The sequence below is a fragment of the Hemitrygon akajei genome, chromosome 25, assembly GCF_048418815.1.
Source record: "Hemitrygon akajei chromosome 25, sHemAka1.3, whole genome shotgun sequence".
In the NCBI taxonomy this organism is placed as follows: Eukaryota; Metazoa; Chordata; class Chondrichthyes; order Myliobatiformes; family Dasyatidae; genus Hemitrygon; species Hemitrygon akajei.
The window spans coordinates 44,909,585-44,922,886 of NC_133148.1; the positions used below are offsets into that span (position 1 = coordinate 44,909,585).

The following is a 13,302-nucleotide window of genomic DNA, read 5'->3' on the forward strand; positions in this document are numbered from 1 at the left end:
CCACACGTAGCATGGAATTGTTCATAAACTGTTCAGCACTGCAGTGGATAAATGTCATCCTAAATCAAAATGGCAGCATATAAATTTAGGCTGTTTTTGTCTGCAGTATTCTTGTTTTAGTATTGCAATGATGTATAAGTTGCAATAAATGTATTTTTCTTAACAAAAAGGAAAGGAAGAGTCACCTTACCCAGATTCTCCACAAAGTTTTCCAGTGCGTAATAGGCCTTGGTGAGGTGGCCGCCCTTTGAATTGTCAATGGTGCTGAGGTAGTTGAGGAGGAGAGGCATGATCTCTTCGGAGTATTTACTGATATCCGGCTATGGAGGAGACAATAGTTGAAGGGCAAGGAATAACATCACTCCAAAGCTTGCTCTGGTGTGCAGTGAGAAGGGCATGTTGCCACAGAGTGAAACAAACGTGCAGCGTGCAATGGATTACGCAGAACAGGCTTCACTGGGTCACCAAAAGAGGCGAGGAAACAACATAAGGACAGGACGCAGAAAGGGAAAGGGAAGGGGAGGCAGAGCAAGACAGCATTAGCCCGAGAGAGCAACCTGAGAAAATCTCACTCATCTACCAACTCAAAAGAACGGAGTGTGTGAGGACAAAGAGTGAGAGGAAAGATTAATGACCAGTTGACATCTGCCTGACTGAGACCTGGAATTTCATTCCAAAAGATATACCTGCAGGAACTCGGAGAACTGTCCCAGGGCAAAGAGTGCTGCGTTTCGGACCACCTGGCTCTGGTCTGCAAGGGCCTGACACATGCATTGCAACATGGGGTGTAGGTGTCTGAAAGGCCAAGGGAGACAGACCATCAGCTGTACTGCCAGTGAGGAGACAAGAGGCAAAATATTTCTTTATATACAATCTGTTCAGTGTTTGCACTACAGTTCGCTGTCCTTGTTACACCAAGCACTCTCGGGTGTTACCACTATAGTTTGTAGACCAGTTACATCAGGCGCTGATGGGTGTTCACAGAACAATCCGCAGATCGTGTTATACTGGCTACTGATGAGTGTTACACAAGAGTCTACAGACTCTGTTACACTGTGGTACTGCTGAGTGTTCTGCAGACCCTGTACCACCATGGTACTGACAGATATTCACACTACAGTCTACAGACCCTCTTATACAAGATACTGATGTGTGTTCAGACTACAATGTATTACAATGAGAACTGACGGCTGTTCACAAAACAGTCTGCAGACCCTGTTACACTGGGTACTGACGGATGTTCACACAACAGTCTGCAGACCCTGTTATACCGATACTAATGAGTGTTCTGACTACAATGTAAACACTGTGTTATAATGAGTACTGACGGCTGTCTCATAGTGGGTAGAGTGTTAAAATTACAATCTACACTGTTACACTGAGTAATGATGTATGTTCATGCTATAGTCTAAACACCCTGTTACATTGGTACTAATGTGTGTTAACTTTACAATCTACAGACCCTCTTATACTGGGTACAGACACATGTTCACACCTGTTACACTGGGTATTGACGAATGTTCCCTCTACAGTGTACATACACTGTTACACCGGGTACTGACAGGTGTTCACATAACTCTTTACACACCGTTACACCGGATATTGATGGGTGTAAATTCTACAGTCTGTACTCCCTGTTAAACTGGGTACGGGTGTTGATGGGCGTCTCCACACCTTGTTACACTGGGTACTGACGAGAGTTCTCTCTACAGTCTACACATCCTGCTATACCAGTTACTGATGGGTGTTCACACTATAGTCTACAGACCCTCATACCAAGTACTGATGAATGAATCTTCCTTCACATGACATTCTATAGATGCTCTTATACTTGGTACTGACGGGTATTCATACCAGTCTACATGTCCTGTTACACCAGGTACTGGCGGATGTTCATACTACAGTCTAGTATGTTCACTCAACAGTCTACAGATGCTCTGACAGCGAGTACTGACGGGTGTTTACCACGGTGTCTATAGATCTCTCGGGGATCTCCCGACCACTGATAAAGCTGGCTGCACTCACTTCTGGCGGATGTGGTCTGCACAGCCCTCTGCCAACACCGCCATACTCATCAGACCCGCCTTCCTCTCGTACGGATTCTCACTCCTCAGCGCTGGTTCCATCAGTGGGGTCTGTGGAAGGGTAATGACGGGAAGCAGAATGGTTTAACTGGGACCTGCTACCTTTTCCAGGTGAATTTCTCCAAATTCTATTCTCTCTCTTTTTGGCTCAGAGTACCTCTGATTCACCCACCTCACTCTGCTATAATGAGGGTAATGATTTATTTGCACAGACTTGCATGGTCAATAAAGTTCTCCCCAGATTTGTCTGGCAACTGGCCTCACTGGTGTTACTGAAAATCCAAACAGCTGGCCCACCTTAACCTGCCCCTATTAACACTGCTTGGTTCTGTGCTAGTTCCATGGTGGAGTGGGGTCAAAGATTATCAGGACCAGCTGTCACAATCAGACAATGGCCAACGGCTGGCTCTCTGCTGAAGTGACAGAGTGGTCAGATTTAAACCCCACATCTTCCATTGTGTTCAGTTTTGGTCACCCAGCTAAAGGAAAAATGTGATTAAACTGGAAAGAGTGCAGCACAAATTACAAGGATGTTGCCAGGACTTAAGTTACAGGAAGAGGTTGTCTAGGCTATAACCTTATTCCTGTGGCTTAGGAGACTGAGAGCTGATCTTGTAGACGTGTATTAACATCATGGAAGTCTTTTCCATGAAGGTGCGAGGGAAAAGATTTAATAGGAACCTGAGGAGCTACTCTTTCACCCAGAGAGTGATCAGCACACAGAGTGAGTTGCCAGGGGAAGTGGTTGAGAAAGGTGTATTAACAACATTTAAGAGACACTTGAACAGCTTTGTACATGGATAGGTAAGATTTAGAGGGATATGGGCCAAATGTGGGAAAATGGAAATCTTGGTCCCCAATAACCAGTTGAGCTGAAGGGCCTGTTTCTGTGCTTTATTACTCAAGGGCTCTTTAAAACAAAGCAGCAGATAGATTTTAGGCCAGGCAAGGTAAGTGATAGACTGGAAATAGAGGGCTGAACAGTCTTCTCCTGTACTCATCTTCTCATTATCCTAACCCTGTATTTGTCTCTCTGACCCATGTCCTTTGTCCTTTATTCACAAAACCTATGCAGACCAGATCTTTGTCCAAATTTACCAAGACGATTGATGCATTCCCTCCCTTGTTCTCTTAGTCAGAGTAATACAGCACAGAAACTGGCCCTTGTGCCCAACTCACTTGTGCCAACAGTTTACACTTATCCCCCTTTTTTTAAGGAACACTCTGACATCTTTTCTTGAGGAAATCACATTACATTCCCTTAATTTGGGGGAACTGGCCTGATGTGATTTGATTGGATGTCACCACCAACTTTGCTTTCCAACCCTAGATATTATGATTGAATCCAACTTGGATGTTTCTAAAAAAAATCATATATACGCCCCTTCTTTCAACCCTTGTGGGCGCTAGACAACGATGTCATGCTTGTTCTCAGAGGATGACATTCTTGCATCAGTCCTCAAAGGTCCTCATCCTCCAGTGCCCATCCAAGTCCCATTTTAACAAGTTTTATGGAATGAGTTTCAAATCCTGACAACTTTAAATGGGAACAGTTTCTCATCTTCCCCATCGTCCTTTTTCTAACATTCTTTAATCCTATGACCACTAGTATTTGATCCTCTTGTCAGTTTCTCACCTCTTATGAACTGCATGGTTATTTCTTAAACACAAAAGATTGTGCAGATGCTGGAAATCTTGATCAACACAAACAAAATGCTGGAGGAACTCAGCAGGTCAGGCAGCAACTATAGATATTTGTCCCCATCACATTGTACAATGTACCGTGTATGTTAATCAAAATGGCTTCTTTGTTTTGTTAAGAGTAGGAATGCTTCTTTGTCTGATAAGTGCTTTCCTCGCAGGTGTTTAGCTTTAGACTTGCTGATATGGGGATTGTATTCATTTGTTAACCAATGGGGAATGTTATTTCGTCTTGTGAGGCTGGGAGCTTGGGGATTTTCGCGGTCTTTTCAGGGGAGTCATGAAGAAGACGCCGAGGAAGGTGGACGTGCGCGGCACTGCTCGGTCGACCACCAGGGTGGTCCCAGGTGCAAGGACGTGGAGGTCGGAGGAAAGTGACAAGGGGTCGAATGGTTCAATGGTTGAGCTCCAACGATGTGCACTAAAATGACTGAACTTTGATAAGTTGGCGCCTTTCACTTTATTTTTTTTCCTTCATATCTACTGTATTACATAGTACTCTTTTAGTTTTAGTAAAAGCTTTAAAGTGTATTCCATAATGGTATCTGGTGTGAGTTTGATATTGTGTGTGTATGCACGGCATAAACTTGATTCTCACAGCACCTGCGTGTACGGGAGGTGGGGTTGGTGAGTGGCTGGATCTCCTTTTCCCCTAGACATATACCAGCCTGTTGGGTGAGTGTTACAACATTTTGCAGCTTCCGCCAACTAACCACTGCTGGGTTTCTGGTCTTGTCACCTGTTTGGCCTTTACCAGGACTGTGCATCCTTGATAATCCATGACATGGAGCTCAGCTTTAAATCTCACAAGTGAGGAATGCTGACCCTCTACATACTCCAAGACCTTCCTCAAACTATCATTTCTGGGCAACAGCTCTCCATTTTCACCTGCTTTCTACATCCTCAGTCAAAAAGGTTTCCCATCAGGACTAATTCTTGGGAGTACTTGGAAATATTGTGTTCAGTTCTGGTTGCCTCATTATAGGAAGCATGTGGAAGCTTTAGAGAGGGTGCAGAAGAGATTTACCAGGAAGTTGCTTGATTGGAGAGCATGTCTTTAGAAGAAAGGTTGAGTGAGCTAGGGCTTTCCTCTTTGAAGTGAAGGAGGATGAAAGGTTACTTGATAGATAAGCAAAAGTTTCTTAGAGGCAAAAGTAGAGTGGACAGTCAGTGACTTTATCAGGGTGGTCATGACTAATACCAGAGGACATACTTTTAAGGTGAGTGGAGGTAGGTTTAGAGATGTCAGAGATACAGTAGGTGCTTTTACATTGGGATATGGGATACATTGTTGGAGATGGTGGTAAATGCTGATACATTAGGGACACTTCAGTGATTCTTAGACATGTGAATGAAAATGGAATGGAAAATGGGAGGTGTAGGAGGGAAATGTCAGGTTGATTTTAGAGTTGGTTTATGTAGATCAGCACAATATTGTGGGCTGAAGGGTCTTTACTGTGCTGTTCTAATTCCCACAGCGGGGTCCTGTGTATAACAAATATCATTTGTTGTACTATCACTCCTTTAGCAGCCTTCCCCTCTTGCCATGTTTCTTCCAGTCCTGTCCAACTTCTGCTGCTGCCACCATTCTGACCAAAGGGTGACTTGAGTTGACTTCAATGTTGTCACCCGCACTATCCCTCATGCCGAGCCGCCCTTTCCTAACCCGTACCTCCTCATTGTCAGGCTGAACTCACCAGATGGGAGAAAAGCTTCTCTGGAGGCAAGTGTAGAGCCAGCATATCGATCACCTGGGGGAGAGGAGAGGGACATTTCAAACTGCAGGTAGATCCAGAGCACCCCTCTTAGTCTGGCCCGGGTCACTATTGCTGTAAGTTTGCAAGGATGGTTCCATTATCTGAGTGCAGTTACAGAAAATGGGGAAAGAGGTTCCCCGATGCCTTCGGAACACCAGCTCAGGAAAAAAATCAGAGACAAGGGGGAGCAAACATTCCACCGGCATGGCTGAGACATCCAACACCATCCTACTGGGAAACAATCCCACTCAAGGCACCAGAAGAGGTTGTGTGCCTGTTCTTAAGTTGGGTAATATGTATCAGCTTACAGAGATAACTGAGTCAAGAATGAAAGATGAGTTAAACTTGGATGAAGTTCAATGTCACCTCCAAGAATACTGTAATTCTTTTACCAAGTACACCATCTGTCCTATTTCTTCTCCAATCCCATCCCATTCATTCCCCAGTGTAATCCCACCCTAGTCACCCTTCTTCAGAACCATCCTTTTCCCAGTCCCGTCCCTTTGGTAATGCTTCTTTCCCCCAGTACTTCCCTTCAGGCAGTGTGTGACACACCCCTCTGTCATCTCCTTTCATCCTGCTGTCCCACCTACCTGTGTTGAAAAGTGCTTTGGGGTCTGAGCTTCCACCTCATCCTCAATGTCATCATCTAGGTCCAGGTCCTCGGGATCCATTTCACCCTCTGGCGGGGCTGCACACATGATGGGATATAGCACATTCAGGATACTGGGCAGCAGCTTCTGCTTCATGATCGCCTGTTGGGTGGCAGCAAAGTTACAGACTGAGTTTTAGTGTGGTAACCTGGCCTCAGGTGCTCAATGGGAGAGTCTTCAGACCCAAGCCCAGGAAGAGCAGCTGTGCTCGAGGCTTCACCGAGACTGAGCTGTGGAAAGGCGCAGTGATCAAGGCTACGTTTTTCCTTTTTCTTTCTTTTATCCAAACACTAACTTCAGTAATGGCAGTCGGTGGAGAAGTGGGCTCCTGCTCAAGATGTGAGAGAGCAGGAAGCGTTGAAGAGTTGTCCGTGATGACCACATCTCCAGGAACCGTGCCTAGCTGCAGATTCTTTCAGACCACATGGATAAGTTGGAAGGGCAACTGGACTTACTGTGAATTCAGCCAGATAGGTGTGTCCACCCTGGGAGGGTCAGGCACATAGTGCAGGAGCCCCTGCGGCTGTTCCCCTCTCTAACTAGCATACTGCTTTGGATACTGTTGCGAGGAATGGCTCTGGGAGAAAACTATAACAGCCAAGGCACTAGGACTGGCTCTGTTGTGCACCAGTGGAGGTTAAAGACCAAGGTGAAGGGTAGTGACAGAGGACCCCAGAAACAGGGGCACAGACAGGCATTTCTCTGGCCACCAGTGAGTCTCCAGGATGGTGTGCTGCCTCTCTGGTGCCAGGATCAAGATCTCTCTGAGTGAATGTAGAATATTTTGAGAAAAGAGACTAATCATCTATATTGGTACCAATGACATGGCAAAAAAAGAGATGAGTTTCACTCTTACAGAGTGAATTTGGGGATTAGGTAGGCATTTAAAATACAAGAAATAGAGTTGCATTCTCAATGTTACTGCCTACGTTAAATGCTAGTGAGGGGAGGGATAGGAGGGCAGCTCTTCACTTGGCTGAAGAGCTGGTGGACGAGGAAGGGCTTCAGCTACTTGGACCACACTGGGGTCTCCTGTACAATAGACAATAGACAGTAGGTGCAGGGGTAGGCCATTCAGCCCGTCTAGCCAGGACTGTCATTCACTGTGATCATGGCTGATCATACACAATCAGTACGCCATTCCTGCCCTCTCCCCATATCCCTTGACCCCGCTATCTAAAAGAGCTCTATCTAACTCTCTCTTGAATGCATCCAGAGGCTTGGCCTCCACTGCCTTCTGGGGCAGAGCATTCCACATATCCACCACTCTCTGGGTGAAAAAGTTTTTCTGCATCTCTGTTCTAAATGACCTACCCCTTATTCTTAAACTGTGGCCTCTAGTTCTGGACTCACCCATCAGCGGGAACATGCTTCCTGCCTCCAGCGTGTCCAACCCCTTAATAATCTTATGTTTCAATCAGATCCCCTCTCATCCTTCTAAATTCCAGTGTATACAAGCTCAGTCGCTCCAATCTTTCAACATATGACAGTCCCACCATTCCGGGAATTAACCTTGTGAACCTACGCTGCACTCCCTCAATAGAAAGAATGTCCTTCCTCAAATTTGGAGACCAAAACTGCACACAATACTCCAGGTAGGGTCTCACCAGGGCCCTGTACAGCTGCAGAAGGACCTCTTTACTCCTATACTCAATTCCTCTTGTTATAAAGGCCAGCATGCCATTAGCTTTCTTCACTGCCTGCTGTACCTGCATGCTTGCTTTCATTGACTGATGTACAAGAACACCTAGATCTCGTTGTACTTCCCCTTTTCCTAACTTGACTCCATTTAGATAGTAATCTGCCTTCCTGTTCTTGCCACCAAAGTGGATAACTTCACATTTATCCACATTAAACTGCATCTGCCATATGTAGTCCAGGTACACTACATCCACTGGCTCTCCCGTATCCATTTTCATAGTTACATCCTCAAAAAACTCTAGAAGATTAGTCAAGCAGAGGCAGGTTGCACCTAAACTGGGGGGAGACCAATATCTTGGCAAGAAGATTTCCTACTCCTACGAGGGAGGGTTTAAACTGGTCTGGGAACCAAGGAGTAATGTAGCAGATGAGAAAGTTGAAACAAATGTAGAAGTTAAAGCTAGTTAAAGATTGGCACATGGGAAGGGATATTACTGTTAGCATGGAAACATGGTCGAGGGATGGGCAGACTAGGGCATCCCAATGTTCCAGGGTATCGAGGCTTCTGGCATGAACAAGTGGATGGAGGTAAGGCTAGTGATATGACTGGTTAAGAAGAAGATCATAGAACCACTATAGGCTATTCCTGGTGGGGGAGGGGTCATCCAGTACAGCCACAGAAATAAGAATGGGTGACTACTTTGATAGGATTATACTCTTCCACCAAGAGCCAATGAGAATTAGAGAAACAAATATGTAATTATTCCAGGTAGGCACAGAAACAATGGGATTATAATCAAAGGGATTTTAACTTTCTTAATATTATCTGGGGAGGTGTCAGGATAGAAATATGTCCTGAACAAAGGAAGTGTAAGGTCTCTTTCCTCTGCAGGTCACCCCTGGGTAAGGTGTAGCACCTGCTTAGACCCCCTCCCCACCCTGATCAGGGTCACGTGAAGCCACGGGAGCAGGTGGTGGATGATCATATGAACAGCTGGTACATATCACAAGTGACCACTAACTCCAGGCAGACAATTTCTGAAGAATATTAATAATGGCTAGGGTCACTTGCCTTGTAAAAACACGGCCCAGAAGAAGGCAATGGCAAACCATTTTTGTAGAAATAGTACTACTAGGCTGAGCAAGTGGTCAACACATTGGGGGAAGCACAGACACCGTGATTCGATTGGTTTTAAAACAGTTATGGAAGAAGATAGAACTACGGTGCCTATAAAAAGTATTCAGCCTCCTTGGAAGTTTTCATGTGTTACTTGTTTTACCACAGTGAATCATGGTGGATTCAATTTGACTTTTTTTGACACTGATTGACAGAAAAAAACTTACATGTCAAAGTGAAAACAGATCTCTACAAAGTGATCTAAATTAGTTACAAATATAAAACACAAAATAATTGATTGTGTATACCCTTTAATACCACACACCAAATCATCACTGGTGCAACCAATTGGTTTTAGAAGTCATATAATTAGTTAATGGAGATCATCTGGTGTGATCAAGGTGTTTCAATTGATTGTAGTAAACATATACCTATACCTGGAAGGTCCAACTGCTAGGGGCATTAAATATCCTTGGGTGTCTATGTGGGTATTCTTGTGGTGTAACATGACAATCTCTGTTGACCATTTATATTTGTTCAATTAGATCAGACCTTGATTACGGCTGTGTGACTTATGGATGTGATACAAACACATTGATACAAGACTGTGGTGGTATAGTAAAGTTGTCTCCTGTTTTGGATTTACTATCTGAAATGGGACAATTACCCTTCCAGTTGCTGAGGTTGAAGTTGATATTAATGTACTGGATTAACTTGAGGGGGTAGAGGAATGATCACCCTGTTAAAAGTGTGTTGGGAGACAGTTAAGAACATCACAAGAAGAATGTTTTTTAGTTTGGGGTGGCTCAGTTCTTATCACACATGGGTTTGCTGGTTTCTGCAATATGTCCCACTGTAGCTTTTTTGGTAATCCCACTTTGGTTTTTTACAAGACTGCTGTTGATTTTAGGTTGCATGATTTAACGAAGTCCAAGGATTTGGATCTGCCTGAGAGTCTGCTGGTTCACCAATGTTAAGGAAAACTATTGTGATATGTTAACTAGTTTTACTGATGGATCAAACGGTAATTTAACTGGGATTGTTGGTGTAGCTGTTTTTGTGCCTGAATTACAGGTAACAAAAAAAAATGTCTTATTAACTAGTTATCAGTATACACAATACAATTGATTGCCATCATTTTGGGCTTATAGTGGGGGGAGGAAATCTGTTCTTGCAAAGTTGTAATTTGTTCAGATTCTTTTTCAGTTTTGACTGGTCTTAAAACGGGTCATTCTAGCAGTAGGTCAGACTTACTGCTGGAAGCTCTTCAAACTTTATTTCATATTCAAAGTATTGGTTTACATGTCCTCTTCTTATGGGCCCCTGCACATAGAGGTTTTGAAGGGAATGAGTGAGTTGATTGTTTGGCCAAAAAAGCTGCTTAGAAGTTCATCTGTGAATGTAGACATTCCACTTAGCAATTCAGAAGCAAAGGGACTGGTGGGGCTAAGAATTAGGGGATTATGGCAAAATGTGGGATAATGGGCATAAAAGGAATACAAAAAACCGTTTGGTAGATGGGTGAAGGGGGTAAAACCAGGGAAGGAATTATATTGACTCTACTTAGAGTTGGGCATGCTTAATTATTCCTTGTATCTTGTTGGGAAACATCACTCTGGGGTGAGTGGATTTTGTCATCATTATGAAACAGTTGAGCACAATATTTTACAGTGTGAAGCATACAAGGTTGAAAGAAAGCAACTGCAGGCTGCACTATTAGTTTTGGGGATTGATAGTTTTCATTTTAAAAACTTTAACTAAATTATGGAAGTGACCACAATTTTATTTCATTATTTATAGTTTATAAGGCTTTTTGGGGGTAATTTAGTTTTCATTTGATAAAGAACTAGTAGGGGTATTATTTCCCCACTCTCTACACCACATTCCAGTCCAGTTAGAGGTGCCAACCACCATTAAAAGTCAGAAGAAGAAGGTCCAACTGCTGGTGAGTCAGTATCTTGACAAAAACTACACCATGTAGACAAAAGAACACTCCAAGCAACTTTGCGAAAAGGTTATTGTATGCAGGAGATGGATACAAGAAAATTTCCAAGTCACTGAATATCCCTTGGAGTATAGTTAAGAAATGGAAATAATATGGCATAGTTGTAAATCTGTCTGGAGCAGGCCATCCTCAAAAACTGAATGACCGTGCAAGAAGGGGACTAGTGAGGAAGGCCACCAAGAGACTATGATAACTCTGGGGGAATTACAAGTTTCAGTGGCAGAGATGGGAGAGACTGTGCATACAATAACTGTTCCCTGGATGCTTCACCAGATGCAACTTTATGGGAGAGTGGCAAAGAGAAAGCCAATGTTGGGGGAGGGGGTAACTCACAGGATATCTCAGCTAGAGTTTGCCAGAAGGCATGTGGGAGACTCTGAAGTCAGCTGGAAGATGATTCTATGGTCTGATGAAGCCAAAATTGAGATTTTGGTCCATCAGACTAAGCACTAAATTTGGCGTAAGCCAGACACTGCACATCATCAAAAACACACCATCCCTACTGTGAAGTGTGGTGGTGGCTGCATCATGCTGTGGGGATGCTTCACTGCTGTAGGCCCTTGAAGGCTTGTGAAGGTGGAGGGTAAAATGAATGCAGCAAGATACAGGGAAATCCTGGAGGAAAACCTGATGCAGTCTGCAACAGAACAGTGACAGGTGAGATTGTCTTGCTGGAAAACAAATGACCCCAAACATAAAGCTGAAGCTACAAAGGAATGGCTTAAAAACAACAAAGTTTATGTCCTGGAGTGGTCAAGTCAGAGTCCAAACTTCAACCCTACTGAGAATTTTTGGCTGGACTTAAAGGGCTGTTCATGCATGATCCCTATGCAATCTGACAGAGCTTGAGTAGTTTTGCAAATGGGGGAAAAAATTACAGTGTCCAGATGTGCAAAGCTGACAGAGACCTGTCCTCACAGCCTCAAGGCTGTAACTGCTGACTTGAAGGGGTGAGTAATTATGGAATCAATTATTTTGTGTTTAATAATTGTAATAAATTTAGAGCAATTTGTAGAAATATGTTTTCACTTTGACACAAGAGTCTTCTTTTGATCAGCGTCAAAAAAGCCAAATTAAATCATCTGTGATTCAACATTGTAAAACAATAAAACATGAAAACTTCCAAGGGGAGTGAACACTTGTTATAGGCACTGCATATCCAAAATCCTTCTCACCTTTGCCTTCAGCTTGATGAGGAAGCTCACACACGACAGGGCCTTTACTCGGAGGTTGTCCCCCAGCACTGGGTTTGCTGCAATCTAGTGGAGGAGAAATAAACAGTATCCTCAGAAACTGCCAATGGTTGAGCAATGGCCACATTTACACAGCAGGTATAAGGCAGATCTTGGGAACCAGATTGCCAATGGGTAAGCAACAGCCACATTTACAGAGTACATCCAAGGTAGATCTCTGGAAATAACGAGAAGTTATTTCCAAGTCATGGAACGGACAGACAGACATACTTTATTGATCCCGAGGGAAATTGGGTTTCGTTACAGCCGCACCACCAAGAATAGTGAAGACATATAGCAATATAAAACCATAAATAATTAAATAATAATAAGTTAATCATGCCAAGTGGAAAAACTAAGTCCAGGACCGCCTATTGGCTCAGGGTGTCTGACACTCCGAGGGAGGAGTTGTAAAGTTTGATGGCCACAGGTAGGAATGACTTCCTATGACGCTCAGTGTTACATCTCGGTGGAATGAGTCTCTGGCTGAATGTACTCCTGTGCCTAACCAGTACATTATGGAGTGGATGGGAGACATTGTCCAAGATGGCATTTAACTTGGACAGCATCCTCTTTTCAGACACCACCGTCAGAGAGTCCAGTTCCACCCCCACAACATCACTGGCCTTACGAATGAGTTTGTTGATTCTGTTGGTGTCTGCTACCCTCAGCCTGCTGCCCCAGCACACAACAGCAAACATGATAGCACTGGCCACCACAGACTCGTAGAACGTCCTCGGCATCTGTGGTGGCCAGTGTTATCTCCGGAGACATTAAGACAAGTAAATAAAAGGTCTTGGAGCAGGAGACGAATGGTACTAGTCCTGATTTCCTGATATCCCAGAACATGTTACAGGTAATTAAATTTACTGTACCCACACACTGGTTTTTAGATCATTCCTTAGTTTAGGCCCCTTTATTACCCAGTCCCAGCTGCTCAAATTTTGTTCCATTTCTTTTTATCCAAGGTGTTCTGAAACTCCACATACACCATATTCACCGGTTTCCATTACCAATTCGGCCCTATACAACTGCAAAGTACTGGAGAGTTTAACATCGGTAGCTGAGCGAAGGGCGCTGAGTAGGCTACGGTCAATTATGGATAACTCTGA

The 13,302-nt window shown here is 43.9% G+C and overlaps 1 protein-coding gene across 2 annotated transcripts in view; it reads right to left on the minus strand.

Annotated features, from left to right (window-relative positions):
* The window catches only part of ipo4 (importin 4), a 107,261-nt gene that overhangs the window by 67,692 nt on the left and 26,267 nt on the right, over positions 1–13,302 (minus strand). For both annotated transcript variants that reach the window (XM_073029440.1, XM_073029441.1), the window contains 6 exons: positions 12,134–12,217; positions 6,136–6,297; positions 5,483–5,536; positions 2,026–2,135; positions 687–795; positions 191–320 (listed from right to left, as the gene is read on the minus strand). In XM_073029440.1, the coding sequence (XP_072885541.1) occupies positions 191–320; positions 687–795; positions 2,026–2,135; positions 5,483–5,536; positions 6,136–6,297; positions 12,134–12,217 (649 nt within the window). The remainder of the gene's footprint in view (positions 1–190; positions 321–686; positions 796–2,025; positions 2,136–5,482; positions 5,537–6,135; positions 6,298–12,133; positions 12,218–13,302) is intronic.